This window comes from Macaca nemestrina, chromosome 4, assembly GCF_043159975.1.
Source record: "Macaca nemestrina isolate mMacNem1 chromosome 4, mMacNem.hap1, whole genome shotgun sequence".
Taxonomy (NCBI): domain Eukaryota; kingdom Metazoa; phylum Chordata; class Mammalia; order Primates; family Cercopithecidae; genus Macaca; species Macaca nemestrina.
The window spans coordinates 88552047-88572300 of NC_092128.1; the positions used below are offsets into that span (position 1 = coordinate 88552047).

At 32.7% G+C, this 20254-nt stretch overlaps 1 protein-coding gene across 10 annotated transcripts in view; it reads right to left on the reverse strand.

Annotated features, from left to right (window-relative positions):
* LOC105475640 (sorting nexin 13) overlaps positions 1-20254 on the reverse strand; it is a 469096-nt gene that overhangs the window by 337410 nt on the left and 111432 nt on the right. For 8 of the 10 annotated variants that reach the window (XR_011622210.1, XR_011622209.1, XR_011622211.1 and 5 more), the window contains 5 exons: positions 18496-18533; positions 14537-14606; positions 10069-10241; positions 4674-4781; positions 3331-3441 (listed from right to left, as the gene is read on the reverse strand). Coding sequence is in view for 5 of the 10 variants with exons in the window: in XM_071094915.1 (XP_070951016.1) it covers positions 3331-3441; positions 4674-4781; positions 10069-10241; positions 14537-14606; positions 18496-18533 (500 nt within the window). In the remaining 5 variants the exon portion in view is untranslated. Of the gene's footprint in view, positions 1-3330; positions 3442-4673; positions 4782-10068; positions 10242-14536; positions 14607-18495; positions 18534-19580; positions 19755-20254 lie in introns of those variants that run through there. The other 2 variants (XM_011731064.3, XR_003016590.2) reach the window with 2 other exon arrangements.

Below are 20254 nucleotides of genomic sequence, written 5' to 3' on the forward strand. Positions count from 1 at the left end.
GGAAAAACATTCCATGCTCAAGGATAGGAAGAATCAATGTTGTGAAAATGGCCATACTATCCAAAGTAATTTATAGATTCAATGCTGTCCCCATCAACCTACCACTGACTTTCTTCACAGAATTAGAAAAAACTACTTTAAATTTCATATGGAAGTAAAAAGAGCCCATATAGCCAAGAGAATCCTAAGCAAAAAGAGGAAAGCTGGAGGCATCACGCTACCTGACTTCAAATCATATTACAAAGTTACAGTAACCAAAACAGCATGTTACTGGTACCAAAACAGATATATAGACCAACGGAACAGAACAGAAGCCTCAGAAGTAACGCCATACATCTACATCCATCTGATCTTTGAAAACTCTGACAAAAACAAGCAATAGGGAAAGGATTCCCTATTTAATAAATGGTGCTAGGAAAACTGGCTAGTCATATGCAGAAAGCTGAAACTGGATCCCTTCCTTACACCTTATACAAAAATTAATTCAAGATGGATTAAAGACTTAAATGTAAGACCTAAAAACCATAAAAACCCTAGAAGAAAACCTAGGCAATACCATCCAGGACATAGGCATGGGCAAGGACTTCATGACTAAAACACCAAAAGCAATGGCAACAAAAGCCAAAATTGACAAATGGGATCTAATTAAATTAAAGGGCTTCTAAACAGGAAAAGAAACTACCATCAGCATGAACTGAGGCAACCTACAGAATGGGAGAAAATTTTTGCAATCTCTCCATCTGACAAAGGGCTAATATCTAGAATCTACAAAGAACTTAAACAAACTTACAAGAAAAAAAAAAACAACCCCATCAAAAAGTAGGTGAAGGATATGAGCAGACACTTCTCAAAAGAAGACATTTATGCAGTCAACAAACATGAAAAAAAGCTCACCATCACTGGTCATTAGAGAAATGCATATCAAACTACAAGGAGATACCATCTCATGCCAATTAGAATGGCAATCATTAAAAGGTCAGGAAACAACAGATGTTGGAGAGGATGTGGAGAAATAGGAATGCTTTTACACCATTGGTGGGAGTGCAAATTAGTTCAACCATTGTGGAAGACAGTGAGGTGATTCCTCACGGATCTAAACCAGAAATACCATTTGACCCAGTAATCTCATTACTGAGTACATACCCAAAAGATGATAAATCATTCTACTGTAAAGACACACGCACACGTATGTTGACTGCAGCACTGTTCAAAATAGCAAAGACTTGGTACCAACCCAAAAGGCCATCGATGATAGACTGGATAAAGAAAATGTGGCATGTATACACCATGGAATACTATGCAACCATATAAAACGATGAGTTCATGTCCTTTACAGGGACATGGATAAAGCCAGAAACCATCATTCTCAGGAAAATAACACAAGAACAGAAAACCAAACACCGCATGTTCTCACACATGGACACAGGGAGGGGAACATCACACACCAGGGACTATCAGGGGGTTGGGGGCTAGGGGAGGGATAGCATTAGGAGAAATACCTAATGTAGATGACAGATTGATGGGTGCAGCAAACCACCATGGTACATGTATACCTATGTAACAAACCTGCACATTCTGCACATGTATACAAGTACTTAAAGTATAAAAAATAAAAAATGAAAAAAAAAGTGGTATATAACTGCTGGGACATACACATGTGCTATTGTTGTTTGGTTTTAAAAAAGTGTACTTTAATATTTCTTTTATCTCCAAAAGCTGTTATCAATTTATCAGTTTATCTTAAAATGGATACAATCTTTAGAGGAGAAAAGATATATAAACATAAAAAACATGGAAGACTAAAATGCATCTCCAGTGACAAAACTGCTCAAAGTTGGAATTTAACTCAATCACTTCAATCAGGAAATACACAGACAAGCAACATATATTTTTCCCCTCCATTGTAAGGTCCACACCCTGGAACTTATTATTAAAATAAAACACTAATTTAGAAATGTTATTAGGTTGGTGCAAAGGTAATTGTGTTTTTTGCCATTTTTTTAATGTCCAAAAACCGCAATTACTTTTGCACCAAACTATACAATCAAAAATCCTAAAGTAATCATATGAACTCTTTTTTTGTTTTTTTCTTGAGACAGGTTCTTGCTTTGTCTCACAGGCTGGAGTGCAGTGGCATGACCATGGTTCACTGAAGCCTTGGCCTCCTAGGCTCAAGCGATCCTCCTACCTCAGCCACTTGAGTATATGGGACTATAGGTGTGCACCAACATGCCCAGCTAGTATTTTTTATTTTTTGTAGAGACAGGGTCTCGCTATGTTACCAGGGTTAGTCTTGAACTCCTAGGCCCAAGCAATCCACCCGCCTCAGCCTCCCAAAGCGCTGGGATTACAGACAGGAGCCACCATGCTTGGCCCAAACTTCCTATAATTGTTAATTTTTACTTATTTTGTATTAATTCCTTAATCTTTTCTAAAAAGTTGGTCTTTTTAGGGGGATGAAGAGTAGTGAGAAAGTCCTTATTCTTTTTACATTTTCATTTTGAAATAATTTCAGACTTATAAAAAGTGATAAAATACACAGTGGTATAAATAATACCAGCTTCCCCCACTGCTGCTCCTGCTCCTATTGCTACTATTACTAAGAGCAAACATTTATTCAGAGGTTTATTATTTTCCAGGCACTGTAATAAACAGAATATTGCATGATTCACATAATGTTCTAATGAAATTTAAATCTTAATTTCTTGAGTAAACTGAAGTACCAAAGGTTCAGTAACATGCTCAAGGTCACAGCTAGTAAATAGCAGAGCAGGAATTTCAACCAAAAGACTGCCTGATTTCAAAGCTTGTGTTCTTACCCACTAAGCTATCCTACCTAATTTAAGCACTTATTTACTGTCTTACCTTATGATTTTATTCCAAGTATAGGTCTTAAATCCTATTTTAAATTATTTAAAATATTTTATATAATAAAGATTTTACTCAAGAGGCAAAAATACTTTCAGAACATATCCTATTTAATATTTTTATCATTATTCCAAGTAAATGACATTTTTCTCTCAGAACGAAACATTTCCTTCTAAAGATAACAAAAAGCTTGTGACTTGTCTCAGGCAAACTTTTCTTAATGTACCATTTTAAAATTTTTTTTTCTTCCTTTCAAGCATCTGTTGAATTATAATCAACATGTCAAGACAGGAGTTTATATGTAGATATTCCTATCAATAGTGATAAACATGCTGAGGAGAACTTAATAAAATTTTCTAGTTTTAAAACACACATACAAATCTAAATTTATTTTCTTTTATTACAAACAAAGTAAGAAAACAGACCTAAAAAGAAACCCAGTGCAGTGGTCTGCTTACTTACCTTGCGAGCAAAATCCCCTTTTCCTTTACTATAGGCTTTGTTCTCAAGGAAATCATACACATAGTGAGCTAAAGCTGGGGATGCCTTCATCATTTCAGGAGCTAACAGTAACTAACAGGAAAAAAAAAAAAGAGAGATTATCTTAAACTGACAGGATGCTAGAAATTAACTATTGTTTATAACTTTAGCTCATAAATTTTAAGAATGTATAGTAAAAAATATCAATTTATATTTTTTAAAACCCAATTATACAGTTAAGATAAAGTCACCAATAATTTTATGACAATTAACAGTTAGGTATACATATTCTTCACATCAGCTATTTTGACTTTAAGTGTACTAATATGAAAGTTGTCCGAATATATTTACTATTTTATTTTCAGATCTTATAGCTTATACTAAGAAGATCCACATTAGAAAAGTGTTACGTTATTTGCATAGTAATTCTAGAGTTAACATTAAATAATCTGGGCAAGGTGGCTCATGCCTGTAATGCCAGCACTTTTGGAGACTGAGGTGGGAAAATTGCTCGAGCCAGGAATACAAGACCAGCCTGGGCAACAAAGTAAGACCCCATATCTACCAAAAAATTAAAAAAATTAGCCAGGCACAGTGGCATGCACCTGTAGTCCTAGCTACTTAGCAGGCTGAGGTGGGAGGATCCCTTGAGCCCAGGAGTTCAAAGTTGCAGTGAGCTATTATGGCACCACTGCATTCCAGCCTAGGTGACACAGCAAGACCCTGTCTCAAAACAAACAAAACATTAAATAAAAATGGTATGAAATAAAGTACATAAAATAATCCAAACAAAAACATTCAAGTGTTATATGGAAACCCCAAACAAAATATTGCTTTCACAACTGGAATGTAACAACATTCTAGCTTGGTCCCTTCAATGGAACAAGTTTTGACATACTGAGTTCATTAGCTAAGAAGTACACAATACAGCAACATCTAAAAGATACATTTATGATAAAAGATTTGGAAAAAGGTAATTTTTCTTAAGAATCTTGTAAATAAATGATACAGACATTTAGCACTTTAAACAAAAAATTCAAATGTTTGAGCCAGAAGAAGACAGGCATGTGCATTTATCTAAACACAAACAAGCAAAATTCCTAACACGGAGTGTCTAAAAACTTCTAAGTTAATCAATACACGCAGAAATAATGTTTACAAATTACTAAGCAGACTGCATGTCACACTTGACATGCTGCACAAAAGTGGTGGCTATCCTGCGATTACAGTAAAAACACTCTGTGTGCTATATTAAATGAAAAACGTTCTATACCTGTGTGCTATATTAAATGAAAATCTGTAGATTATAGTAAGCATGAGCTTACCTGCAAATATGCATTTAGATCCTTTTTTCTCTTTTCTAAAAAATCTCTATCCATATTATTAAAAGTCTTTTTTCCAGGAAGCTTCAATATGCTTGATAGACTTTCAAACTGTAAGACAAAATACATTCAATAGCACTTTTTATAAAGACAAAAGGTTTCCCCAAGTGATGATTTCTCCACATATTAAAAACATCTTCAGGCCAGGTGCGGTGGCTCATGCCTGTAATCCCAGCACTTTGGGAAGCTGAGGCAGGCGGATCACCTGAGGTCGGGAGTTTGAGACCAGCCTGACCAACACGGAGAAACCCCGTCTCTATTAAAAATACAAAATTAGCTGGGCGTGGTGCACACGCCTGTAATCCCAGTTACTTGGGAGGCTCAGGGAGGAGAATAGCTTGAACCCAGAAGGTAGAGGTTACGATGAGATGAAAGTGCGCCATTGCACTCCAGTCTGGGCAACAAGAGCGAAACTCCATCTCAAACAACAATAACAAAACCATCTTCAACAGATAATTTTGCAATATATTACGTGAAAATCAGAAAATAAAAAAATTGTCCAAATATACTCAAAACACGTTCTAATATTATTTATTTAAAAAGTATCTTAAATCAAGAATGACAAATTTGCATAAATGATGAAGATGGATTTTGACCATGTGGGATTTCATTTCATATTCTCCCTAACGTTGAGATTGTTCAAAATTTTTATAATAAAAGGTTTTAAAAAATATTTTCCTTAATAAGTCTTTGACCTGTGAATAAAGTACTAGCAAATAAAATGACAATTTTCAAAATACAGATAGTAGCTATATTATAACCCTGTGTATATACAATTATAATAAATATTGATACCTTTGTCCCATCAACCACATTAAACATAAACTCATAGATTACACTAACCAAAAAAAATTTGTAACAGTCAGCATATACTTTATCTTTGTAAAATCACAAACACAAAGTAAATGTGTATACTATAAGTCTAGCACTTATGGACTTAACATTTAGATGCACCTTCAAAGGTCCATCATCGTAATCTGTAATGCCTTGCTAAAACATAGATTTTTTTTAACCATACTAGCTGCTAAAATAGTTTAACAGCAAAGTCATTTAACTAGTGACTGTACCTGACCAACAGCCTAGTACTGAAATTCAAACAGGCCTCACCACTTTTCCCATGTGATAACATATCCTAAAGTGAAACAAACTTTTTAAAACAATTATTTGTTCAAAAGAAGAACATTTCTGTAAAGAAAACTAATTCTTGGTGCAGAGATTAAAGAGAAATGAAAAGGATTAGGATAATTTCCATCGCCAAACTGGAAGATTCTGAGACATTATTAAAAGAAGGACAAATCTGACGGCTGCTTAGAGCTAAAATGTGAACAAGTTCATTATATGTTACACATGAAAGGCAAAAGTAGTTTTTTACTCCAGTATTGGGAGGAAAACCAAAAATGGGTACAGGTAATTTATAGAGAAAACATCATACTATAGCAATATTCTCAAATGTGGTGATTCACAGAAGTATTAGAAATGGGATCCTCACTGAATATCACATGTCAAAAAAAAGTTTTTGGAAGCAAATTTACTTTTTCAAGGTGTCCTAAAAGGTATTTCCTGCAATATGACCTATCCACATTAAACTACTGATTCAATTTTAGAAAATACATATTTTTTCTGGCATAACCAAGTCTTCTGTGCTTGTACTGTATTTCCTCAAATTCATGTTGAAGCCCTAACTTTCAGTGCCTCAGATTGTGACTGAATTCAGAGATAAAGCCCTTAAAGAGATGATTAAGTTTAAATGAGCCCCTTAGGGTGGGCCCCAACCCAACCAACCGGACTGGTATCCTATCAGAAAAGAAAATTTGGACCCACTAGGAGACAACAGGAATGCATCACAGAGGGAAATGGCCACATAGGGACATGGCAAGAACCCTGCCAAGCCAAGAGGCAAGGCCTCACGACAAACCAAACTTGTCAATACCTTGATCTTTGATTTCTAGTTTCTGGAACTGTCAGAAAATAAATTTCTGTTATTTGGGCCACCCAGTTGGCAGTATTTTATTAGGGCAGCCCTACCAAACTAATATACCAAGGCAATATGACAGTATCCATTAAAACAACAATTTATTTCAGAAACTTTAAAATATTAAACCTTACTAATAAAAAGAAAAAAAAAAACTACAAAAACAGTTGTTTTCTTAAAGCCTAAATTACCAAAACAAACTCCGTTGTAAGTTGTCTGTCTGGAACAGAAACATAAATCACTAACACTTTTCTCAAACTATAAAAGCAAGGGAGAAAATGTGAAAATTTACACTCTGTATTAACTCATCATAAACTTGCTATTTAAAATATTATTTTAAAGTACGAACAAAACAATTGCCCATTCCCTGAAAAGTAATGTAATTCCCTCTGCCAAAAATTCACGAAAATATTTTTAAAGGCATTTAAAAGAAATTAGAAATTCAGCAAAAAACAACTAAAATAAATTATAACAGAGGATGTCAATGTTTACAAATAATTCAAATACTACACATAAATCGTAGACATTCTAAAATCAAAGATCTTACTTTTCTACATTAAACACACCAAGTTTAGATACCCAATACACTCCTGGAAAATTTAAAGAACAGACTTAAAATTTTGTATTAAAGCAATTCAAAATTTGTTTAATAAGGTGCATATTTTTACTCAGTTATCTTAATGAATACTTAATATTATCATTTAAATCATTAGTAGTTTATCTGTACCCATATAGATTTCACCAAATAAAACAGAAATGCACAGTAACTACTACACTATAAGCTCTTAGAGGCAAGGACTTGGTCTGTCTTGTTCCCTTATATGTTGCTAACACCAAGAAAAGTACCAGACACATAGGAAAAGCTTAATAAATATTTGTTAAATCAATGAATGAGCAGCTCAGGCCGTTTCCAAAATCATGACATTTAACATTTTAATTAGTTTCTTTTAATTCTTATAAGTCTCCATAAAACAACAAATAAGATTATTAAAATCTTTAAAGAAAATAAATGATAGCTCATACATTTAGCTTGGATTTTCATTTATTTATTTATTTATTTATTTATTTACGGAACAGGGTCACACTCTGTCATTTATTTATTTATGGAACAGGGTCTCACTCTGTCACCCAGGCTGGAGTGCTGTGGTAGGATCTCAGCTCACTGCAATCTCCACCTCCCAGGCTCAAGTGATCCTCCCACCTCAGCCTCCTGAGTAGCTGGGACTACAGGCAGGCACCACCACGCCCAGCTAATTTTTTGTATTTTTTGTAGACAGAAGGTTTCGCCATGTTGCCCAGGCTGGTCTCAAACTCCTGACCTCAAGCAATCTGCCCACCTCAGCCTCCCAAAGTGCTGGAATTATAGGTGTGAGGCACCAAGCTTGGTCTTGGAAAAAATATTGTATCACGAAATGATATAAACAAAATGAAACTTGTTTTAAAACAATTTTACTTTAAGTGCTCTATGCAGTTACCATTTGTTCATGTTAACAGGCTGTACTGTGACCAACTGCTGAATTACAAGTCATTACATTTTTCTTCCATTATTTTATAAGGGATTTGTTGTTAAAATATAGATAAGGCTGAGCTAAAAGGCAAACACCCCAAGTCTTATTTACAGATACTTAATATTTTACTAAAACCTAATTTTCATTTAAAAGAATTTTTAATCTCTTAAGTTCTGTGAACAATCTAAACACTTAGATATATCACTACTGTGACTTTATAAGAAACACACGCACACACACCCCCACACCCACACACACAAACACAAAAAAGGAAACACCAAGTCAAAACACGTCCATTTCACTTGCATGAGCTGTTTGAAAAAGAAATTGTGCTGTATCAATGTCATATAATTTCTGGTGCTGAATTGAAAAGGGAAATTTCTGTATGAACTGTCCTCTTAAAAGTTTTCTTAAAAGGTATGTTCTTCATTTACATTTGTCAATATGTAAACATAATGCCTACAGTTCTAGTCTAGTTCTACATTTAAATCAGGGAATGATTATTCCTCTTAACTAGAAAGAAAATTACAACTATTTACACAATAAAAATTTCATATTAAACAATACTCTCATTAATTTGCAAGTAAATTCATTTGCAAATAAATAAAACTCTTACCAATTCAAATTACTTTTTAAATTATCATGTTTGGTTAAAGTGTAAGGATGGGAATAAAAAGATATATGAGCTATATGCTTTTAAAACAATATCAAACAGGTAATATTTTAAAAAGGTAAAGCAATTATTTCTTCAATGTGGGGCAGAAAGTTATTTCATCTCTGCAAACAAGTCAAGCTAAACATGAAGAAAGGTTATATTTGACTCCAGAAGAGAAGAACAGGTACGTCCAAAGGTATTAATTTAATTTTCTTATTAATATAATTCAAAATAGTCCTTTTAATACAGGCTTCAGAAGTCAACATTAACCTGTTTTTCATCACTTTTAAGCTATTAATCTCTACCCACAAGATATTTTAATAAGATTATCATGGTGCCAACTATATATTTTCCACTATATTAAGTTGAAAAAGATATTTTCTGATTTCTAAAGTAGTGCAATGTCATTTCAAAGCTTTAGTTCACCCAATCAGATGTCACTTTTAACTATTATTGGTTTAATACCAGTTGTATACCTAAAAGCCCTGAATGAGTCAAAGACTTTTTAAGAATTAAATTTCATAGATCATTTATTCCAATTCATCAAAATTTTTTTTAAGTTGAGAAAATAAAATATTTAATTAAAAAAATAGGACAGGGAAATAATTTCTTTAGATTTGTTATCTTTAAGAGTCCTTTTAAATTATTTCTATAAAACAAGAATTAAAAATAAAATTAAAAGAATTAAAAGTAAGAATTTAAAATATTATTTGGTTAATATTAAATTTATTTTAGGTTGTGATTCAAAATAATTTGAGTAATGAATCAAGGATTCATTTCACTGTTACACTGCTGGATGAAACTGCCATTTAAAATAACTTCTAGGTTTAAACTATGCCTTCAAAAACAAAAGCACAAAATGTCCTATAGCAATCCCCATTCCTACTTCAAAGTAAGCCCAAAAAACTTCGAAAAGCACAATACACACGAACAAATTTTAAAATCAGAAACATGTATTCACTTTAATTTTCCAAGGTATACCCTTGATAGTTTGTCACTAGTCCGTAATGGTTAGGACTGATGAAGCGTTCAACATCTGATTTATTTGTTAAATGCTCAGATTAATTCTAAGATTTATGGTGATTATACCAAAAATTCTTACCTTATTTTTTAAACGTATCAATATCTGAGCATCCTCAGATTTATAATCAAAATCAAATCAAGAAACAACATAAAGTACACAAGTTTTTAAAAATTCATTACCTGTTCAGTGATTCTCATGTGGAAGTCATGGAAGTCACTATAACGACGATAGGTTTTCCACATCTCCTCACTGTTCAGGTTGCGCCGGTGTACAGTGATGGCATATAATGCATATGTCTTGCCATGATCATTACAAACGCCTGCCACAGCATATGGGTCATAGTCAGCATATACTAGTCATTTAAAACAAAATGAAGAGGAACGAAAGACACAAAAAAGGAGGAAGATGAAGAAAACAAAAAAGATAATATGAAATGAAGAAGAATCTGAAATGATAGACTGAGACAGAAGGATGTCACCAAAGGATAGATTCCCATCCTCCATACTCACATCCATAAGGTATTACATATAATGGCTAAAATACAAAATAAACTAAGTTTAGTACGACACTATCAATCACAAAGTGGTACCCATTACAATTCTCTCTCTTCCAAAGAGCTTTCTGTTACTACATCACTACATCATTATATTACTACATCTAATGTTACCTCAGAGAGTAAAATTAGAATTTCTTAAATTTAATATAGAAAAAATAAACAAAATAATGTTTTGTCCTAGCCTTCACTCTTCAGTTGTGTTATAATTAAAATCTTTTCAACTAAACAGCAACAGCCACGGGGTAACATTTATCTTCTGGTAATTTTCTTTTTCTTTGATATGTTCAATAGTTCACAAGTGCAGTTTATTCTGGGGATTTTTTTTTTCAAAGCATTTTCGCATTAATTTGCCACATATCAAGTCAGGTAATCTCTAAAATCAAAGCCTGTTCCCATTTTGTGCTAATCTTAACTAAGGAGATGCACTTTAAATCATTTTCTCTAACTTGTCTTTCTGATGTTCCATTTCTTTATCTTTCTGCACTCTACAATTAGGTCTCCAAAAGTTAATACTGAGTCTCTTCTCATCTGTATCCGGCCTATTTCTTAATCTATCCTGTGACCTTTATTTCAATCACTGTATTTTTTTATCTGTAGAGTTCTATTTGGTTCTTTTTCATATTGTTTATTCTTGTCTTAGGATTTCTCTCTAGGAATATTTTTAACATACTTATGGCCAAATCTATTAAGACTGCCATCTCCAAGTTCACAGGATGCAAATTATCTGCTGGTTCTGTTGGCTTTCTCTTATTGTGGTTCATATTTCTTTCTGTTGCTATTAATTGCTTTCTGTAAGCTCATTTCCAGCTGGTTTTATTTCTCCCTGGGTGTTCTGAGTGCCCTTGGCTAGGGAAGCATTCACATTGAACAGTGTCAAGTGTCATCACTCTAACTGCTGGTTTCAGTGGTTCAGAAATAATTTTAATACTAACTCTCTGGCTTGAGATCTTGCAGTACATAATCACTTGAGGACAGCTAAATCCGGACATACTCATGATGGGATGCAAGCTGGGCTTTCAGTATTTTGTGGGTGACAGATACCATTTCCAATCATAATCTTGACATTTCTTGTTCTTTCTACTGATGGCAGGCTAAGTTTTCCTAGTTCCTCTTTGACATCGAGCTGCCCTTTGTGACTCTAGGCTTTATGTGAAGTACTTTGTTCCAGCTTCCCATGGCCTTGGCCCATCCTGCCTCCTCTAAATGTGAGGGAATGAAAATGCTATCAAAATCAAGATCCAGTCTTTATGCTACTATGAACCCCTTGCTTTAACACCCCTTCAATTCCCTGAATTTATTTTTCTTCATGGTATATGGCACCTGTAGTTTTTCCCCTTCAGCTATTCTTGTAATAATGTTTTCAGCCTTTCTATACGTGGAAGGCATGATTTCCCATAGCAGTTCAGACTACCACACTAACCAGAAGTCTAAAACTGATCTTGTAATAATGTATTACGTTGATTTTTAAGTGTGAATAAAAATGGTCAAGGTCTGGGGCTAATATTTTGCTACTTTGTATACAACTGGGCAGAAGAAGTTCAGTATAGCTTTTTGGTAAATTAATAACATATAAGTTAGAACTCTATATTGGCAAGAGTAGTTGGACAGAAGCTCTTCCCGAACTTTCATAAAAATTTTTCTAAGATTTGCACTTTCTTTTCAAAATTGTCTTTCATTCCCTTTCCATCTATTATCACTGTTTCTGATTTGACAAAATATATGACTAGAAGTACACTTTGGACATCTTGCTTTATAAGTAGCACTATTATTCACTGTTCACCTCGTCCACTTGTCTGTCTCTCAGAGACTTATGCAAATCAAACAGCACAACACATTTTAATCACGTTAGAGAACCACCATTTCTCAAGGGAGTTAGCGTGGCAACAAGAGAATGGTTTTATCAGGTGTGTCCAAGATAGGTTTGGGAAAGGAAAATAGAAAGCAGAGGCCAATTAGGCAGCTAACCATAACCAATTAAAAATTAACAAGAGCAAGAATAGCAAGAAACAAAAAAGGAGAAGAGCTATAAGAAAGAATAATCAGAATTTGTCAAAAATCGATAGGCTTGGAAGATCACCCAGGGTGCATGCACGGTAGGAAAAATAATAAGGTAATTATAAAAAAAAATGCAGAAGACATCAAGGTAATGTGACTTAAAGACAATGGGGTTACACATATTGGTTTTGTGAAGACGGTGATTTAGCTAGAACGGTTTGTTTTTGTTAGACCAATGTTACTCACAGCAGGTGATCTGCAAACTATTTGCTACTAATTTTTATTATGTAAAAAAAAGGCACCAGAATGTAAATCAACTTCATTACTAATCATATTGTTTAATTTAGCCAATACTTTTTAAAGCAAGATTTCTCGATGAATGAAGGAAGCAATACACATACTAGATCACCATTCTTGTGTGTGTACTGCTTCCTTTCAGTAGCACTGGACTAGTCTATAAGCTCCTACTTTCTGAAATAAAGATGCTAAAAGATCTAGAATCAAAGAGACTCTGAAGTCCAGTTAGTAAAATAAGTATTTAATGAACCAACAATCAAATATGTCTATCATGCATAATTACCAATGTAATTAATTAGTTCCATAACAACTCTATGAGTTATGTATTATTATTATTACTATCCCATCTTACAGATAAGGAAATTAAGGTACAAGGAAGTTAAGGAACTCACTCAGGTTCACCAGCAGCTTTTTTTTTTTTTTTTTTTTTTTTTTTAAACTAGATCTTAATTTTGGATGGCTCACCCAACTATTAACGGCAGAGCTGGGGTTTGAGCCCAAGCAATTCAGTAAAAAGGTTATACTCTTAACCACTATACTATGCTGCTTCTTCAGTATTTACACGATTCTCAAGAAGAAATAATATATATATTTTTTTTTTTTGAGATGGAATCTCACTTTGTTGCCAGGCTAAAGTGCAGTGGTGTGATCTCGGCTCACTGAAACCTCCGCCTCCTGGGTACAAGCGATTCTCCTGCCTCAGCCTCCCGAGTAGCTGGGACTACAGGCACGCATCACCATGCCCAGCTAATTTTTGTATTTTTAGGAGAGGCAGGGTTTCACCATGTTGGCCAGGAGGGTCTCGATATCTTGACCTCGTGATCCGCCTGCCTCGGCCTTCCAAAAGTTTTGGGATTACAGGCGTGAGCCACCAAGCCCAGCCTGAAATAATTTCTTAAAAATATACCTAGCACAGTGCTTCCATACATTTTAAGAAGCTAATAAATACTTGTTTTCTTCCAGAAATCTGGCAGGCAACAAATGTAAATTGAGACTTCAGTTCCAGTGAGAAGAAAATGGAAATGAAGATCTATTTTTAAAAGATACAAGTTAATGTCTTCTATACTATACTATACTATACTATACTATACTATACTATACTATACTATAAAATCTCTTCAGTGTCTAAAATGTAACCATGAAATTGAATTGAGGTATATACCTCAGTATGTAATATGACAAACACACTTCTATATTCTAAGAACAGTGAGAGGTCAGATAAGAAAACTATCATTATTTAATACTCATTAGTGTTATCTAATAACTCAATGGCAATGATGAAAACTGGTTATTTTTCCTGGGTTTACTAACAATTCTACATGTATGCTGAATGATCACAAAGCTTTAGAGGTTTCTCACCTCATTCAAGCACTTCTTGAAGTTCTGCAAGTTTCTATACCGGAGGCTTCATTTAACCCAGTTACCTAGCCTGACTTTGCATGTATGAAAACTAATCCTGAACTAAGATCTCTCCAGAAAAGATTTAATGAGAATTATACAGACAATTATCAACTAGACTCAAGCACAAAGAGGAAAAGAATGGTTTCAGAGTTTATTAGAAATAGTAAAACACTTAGAACATAAGCATTTTCAAATGTTGATAGTCACAATCTTAGAGAGATCAAATACATAAGCAAATAAATACAATAGAATTTAATGAAGGACATGCTGCAGAAAAAAAGTAACAGAAATATGACTAGAGAACAAAAAAAGGTTAGTAAAAATTAAGTGTGGAAAATTATTTAGGGATACAATAATACATAGTTTTAATGCAGTAATTATACTTCAAACTCTCTTACCAGTGTCTGAAATGTAGGCATGAAGTTGTACTGAGTCATCAGAAGACACATTTGAAAGGTCATCTAAAGACTGAGAAAAAAAAAACCGGAAACAAATTTTTAAAATTTTGTAGGAAAAAAAGTATCAAAGAATTCTACATCATATATGCATTACAATTACTCATTTTCATGCATGTAAACTATATATTATTTGTATACCCTCCATCCCCTCCACACACAATAATCTTTTCCATTTAGGCTAACAGAAAAAAAGCAAAGATTAAGAAACAATAAAACAAAATAATTCAGTAATAAACTTATTAGGTTAGTTCTCCCTTAATTGCTTGTCCATCTACTGTAACTTGCTACTTTTCAATTATGGTCCTTATATGGCAAGAAAATCTAGATAAAAATAAGTAGACATATTCTTACGTTAACATTTATGTTGAAATATACTAGAACCAGCTCTGTATTTTTAGCTTAATACTTTTGTTAATATAGAAATAATTGTTATACTTAATTTAGATTCCTTATCTATAAAATGAGAATACTACCTAAGTCAGAGAATTATGTGAAGATTAAATAAGACATGTAAGACATTTAGAAAACTGCCTAATATAACAAACGTTAGCTATTATTCTGATTATTTATTAAATGAGGTAAATCCTCATTTAATTTGATAAATGATAGATTTTAAATGATCAGTTTTCAAAAACAATTCCACAAACATAAATGCCTATTGATTGACTCAAAACGAATCTTTTATAACTACGACCTTTGGGTCTAAACTTTAAAAATATTTTTGTCACGTATACATATATCCACACATACATAAAAAGGAATATAATCATCTAATTAAAGCAGACTGCAGAGTTAACATAGCAGCCTGAAACTGCTCTGCCTAGAAAAGACTGCTTCCAAGGTTGTTCCCTGGACGGAATCTGGGAACTTAAATTTAGGGAAGATTCCCAGCATTCTCCAACCAGTAAGAGTGGTTTACCATACCTAAACTATCTATATAAGAAATGTTTATGCTGAACACCTGCTTTCCTTCTAGGAGTCTAGAATTTTGGTATGTGCTATGTAATCTGCCTCCAATAAAAAACCTGTACATTTAGTCTCCAATGAGTTTTCCTGATGGCAACATTTCACACGTGTTGTCTTGCTGATTTTGCTTTATAACCTTTCACGGTAAGAAATTCTAGCCATGAGTAAGACTATGGTGTGTCCTGTGAGTTTTCTTAGCAAATCACTGAGCCTGGAAGTGGTCTTGAGGGCACCTAACATATATAATCTAGACATATTTCATGTATTTACATTATTCACACATTTCACATATTCATAAAATTCAGATATATTTCACTCTTTAAAAATAATAGGATGTGAATGAGCTTTTGAGTCCTAATGTAATATTATTATTACTAAAACAGTCATCTAAATGACTTAAATGCAACCATCCATATGACACAGTCACTTAAATTAAGGCAACTGCATTCTAAGAAGAAGGCCAAAAATGTATCTACTAAAAACTGATTGTTAAGAGAAGTAAAATGTGATAATTCTATGCAGATAATCCACAAGACTTCCCTGGTCAACTCAAATGGCAAAGACATCAAATTAAATTAGATCTAGTCCATGCTCTACTATCAATACCTTAAGAGACTTTAACCATATCAACTACTTTCTTGGATTTCAGTTTTCCCAATGGTAAAATGGGGCTAATACCTACTCTACATCACTGTCAGGACACGCTATGAATGAAAATGCTTTGGAAAAAAAAAAAAAAGGATGCATTTATTTTTATGTGCTCAAGAAATCATTTTGATAGAAATAGCACAACCTTTACTTCAATATTTTTATGTGAAAGAAGACTCAGAGGAAATGGAATATTCTACCAAATTTATATTTTCTACTATAACTTCTTCTAATTATAAGCCAGCACAGCTAACATAAAATAATCTATTTTTTTAAAAAAAGCATCATTAATAATGGTAACCTTCCCTTGTAAACATTTAAAAAGGTAAATATACTTATCTCTTTAAACATGTTAGCATCTCATACTATGCAATCCAAAAGTTGTTAAAAAGGCTTTGTGGAGAAATGTCTTTTTATCTCTTTTAAAATATGCAATTAGTAAATATTGTTTTCATTACATATGATGAAAACTTTGGAAAAATATTAGTTACAGTTATAATGCATGTAAATATCCAATGGACTACAAAGTTACAATTGGTAAAGTAATATTGACAAAACTACACTTGATTTAGAAATGTAGCAAAAGAGAATTGTGATTTCAAAACAAGTACATTAATGCTATATTGAAATAAGCACAATTTGCAGAGTACTCCTTAAGTTATGATTCTTAAACTCCTTGTAAGAAAGTGTTTTTTAACACTAAGACAAAAATTGAAAATTCAAATTTACGATGATAGTCATCAAACACAACGAAAATGGCACTAAATGCTTGTAACTTACCTACCAAGCTACCAATGGCAAAATGAGTACAATACCAAACACATTAAATATCTCCTTTGTTTAGTATACTGGAATAAACTATTGTGATCTAGTTTATAATCTTAAGCTATTTTTAAAACGCAGATATTCACTAAAATTTGTCTACATGGTCCAACTACTTAACAGTATGAATCAAATAGATTTATGGGAATAATAAAATACTCCAAGTCACTGACTTCAAGAATGACCTTCTTTTTATCCAGAGACTATTCTGGTTTATACTACCATGTGACAAAGGAGACTTATCTTATTTGGAAAAGCATTTATTCCAGACATGGAATAAAGAAAAAAAAAATTTTAGTAGTGTTTAAATATTTACACAAGCACTACAAATGTGAATACTAAAAACTTTCAAACCAAGGAAGGGTTTCATCACATTTGGAAACTTTTCTATATAATGAACATTATTTTTAACACTTCCTTCAAGTTCTAGGAGCAATTCGTTTTTGTTTAAAGCTCTGGACTACAACAAGTAAATGGTAATAATACCAAATGATTTAGGAAATATTTTAAAAGTTACAAAGTATCTGACAATTCCACAACAGATCTGCTTTAGTGTTTTACTAAAGGTTATAATACAGTAATAGAACATTTACTCAATAAGGTTATTTTAGAAGTAAACATAAGACAACTAACCTCTAAAACATTTAGCTATTACGAAAGGTCTAAAAGAAAAAGTAATGCAGGTAGGAGGAAAAACAAAACAAACAATACCTTACCTGTTTTTCCCCTCCCCAACCCAGCCAAACTGGACTGAAACCTTCATAGAACACTAATATTTCCTCCTAACAGCATCTTAGGAAATAAGTTATTCAATGGCAAGGTTGGATATATAAGAGAGTTAAAATGTTCATTATTTTACACTGTACCTTGAATATATAAAATGCCAATGACAGTTGAGATTCTAAAAACATGTCATTCTAACTTCTAATCATTAAGGATGTAGTTGCTGTAAAACTGTCTAAACTTAACAAAAAATTTTTTTTGTTTACAACGACCTGAATTTGTTTTGGTGTAGACTATAAGAAATATCTATTTGGTTTTGGTTATCCTCACCAGTTTTATATTTCTTTCTAAATACAAGAGGAGAAAAAAACTGATTCCAATATAAACATTTATGTGTCACAAACTTACTGCCTATCATAGCAATTTAGTAATCATAATTTAAACATGCTAAATATTGGAATTAAAAATAATGAAATCAATTTTTTACAAAATGCACAAAAGCAATTACGCAGGTTTAACCTAAACCAATTTTTAAAATAAAGATAAAATGTAATTTTTAAGTTCTAATTCATATATGCCTTATATGTGAACTTAGCATTTCTTTAAGAGCATAATAATTTTTACAACACTAAATTATGATTTGGGGCCCTCTTTATATATCATTTATTTACATATGTTAAGGCTCAGCCTTTTACATTATTTTCAAGTCACTTTAATAAAGTACCCATAATAGTACTTACCAAATTTATGCTTCCTGTAGGAGACCCATTAAAAGATTCTGCAGGGGGGAAATTCAACTTAGTATACAGCAAAAAACTTTAAAACGGTTGCTTTATCTAAGGTTCAAACACCAAGAATGAAAGTCACATAAGCCAAGATATAATATAATAGTAAAAAAATAAATAAAAAAATAAAATTGTGGAATACTCCCAAAAACTTGATCCCTTAAAGTTCTATGGTTTTCTAAGCCAGGCATTTAAGTGACAATATGGTATGTACCTGATAGCTGGCCAAAAATCAAAAAGGCATTAGTGTTCAGGAGAGTAATTATTAAATGTTTTTATTCTCATAGTATCAAATAAGTTGCCTAATACAATATAAGCATGAGGAAAACACTGCAGAATGAGGCCCATTAGGAAACATCAGCACTATTCTGTAACTTCTGTCTCACTGGATTAAGAAAGATTACAAATAAAATCAGTCTGTAGTGTGAGGGAGAAACAGACTTATTTTTAATAGGTCTATTAAGTCCTCTTATTCTTGGTGGTAGATTTTCTTGAAAATACTGGAAGTCCAGATTTTTAAATCAATATATAACTAATAGACAAAAAGACACTTAAAACTGCTTATGCAATTCCATTTAACTTTTTTAAAAAGCAACTGGGAAAAATTAATGTTAGAGAGTAAGTCAATTTTAGATTACTAGTAAACATTAATATCAAGCAATAATCTTTTCCCTTATGGTTTTATTATAAATCTAAGAAAATTAAGTTACCAATTAAGGTGTTTCTTTATTAAACACATAAACAAATCTATGGTAAAGCAATATTCATACACAGTTTAATATATGGTTTCTAGCACTTAAGAGGTTATTTATGAATTTGGTTCTCTAAATGGGTCTTCAAAAAAGCAAGACTATAATTTCTACAAGGAGGCAGCTGATACTGCCTTCCAAATTTACTCTAAATGCTCAAGAACATTTCTTGGTTCTTCAGCCCTTTGGGTCATTAAAAAAATGGGAATTTCACCTAGGATTATCCCTTGGTGATACTTAAAATGAGTAAAATAGTTCTCTATCCTCCTTATTCAATTATATGCCTCCTACCTCTTCTGTAGTCTGCCCACCTCTTAAATCTTCCCACCAAAGACAAGTCAAGTTAAAGGAGAATTTGGGATCAAAATAGGGCATAGTTTACTTTCTTGATCAACAATAAGAAGATCCAGAAATACAGTATAAAATCAATCTTGGTCGACATTTAATCAAGAATTGGATGACTACCTACAAATATTAGAAAACAAAAGAAAGCACTGTTCAACATGGTGAGAAAAACAATGTTGAGATTAAAACTTAAAAAGGAAAACATATTCATATAGTTTTAAAAGACTATGAAACTCTGTTGTAATAAAGGAGAAAATATCTATTTTTAAAATAATTTAATAACTAAAGAAAGTAATCATGAATAAACAGAAAGGGCAATGGATGAAATGAGGAGAAAAAGGAGAGATAGTAAGCACAAGCAAGCCAACCAGCTAATTCTCTACCTACTATTAAGTTTAGTTAAATAGGAATGAAATTTCTACTCAAGCAAAGAAAAACCACCAGAGGATACAGTACTATACCATATGATATGACTTGGTCCATTAATTTTAGGCTCAAATGTAGACTACTTTTAAAAAAATCAGCTGCACATTAATCCCTAGATTAGATAATTATTTCAGAATGTCTAAAAGGTAGTCAAAATTTCAGAATGTCTAAAAAATGCATGTAGTGCTGAGCAG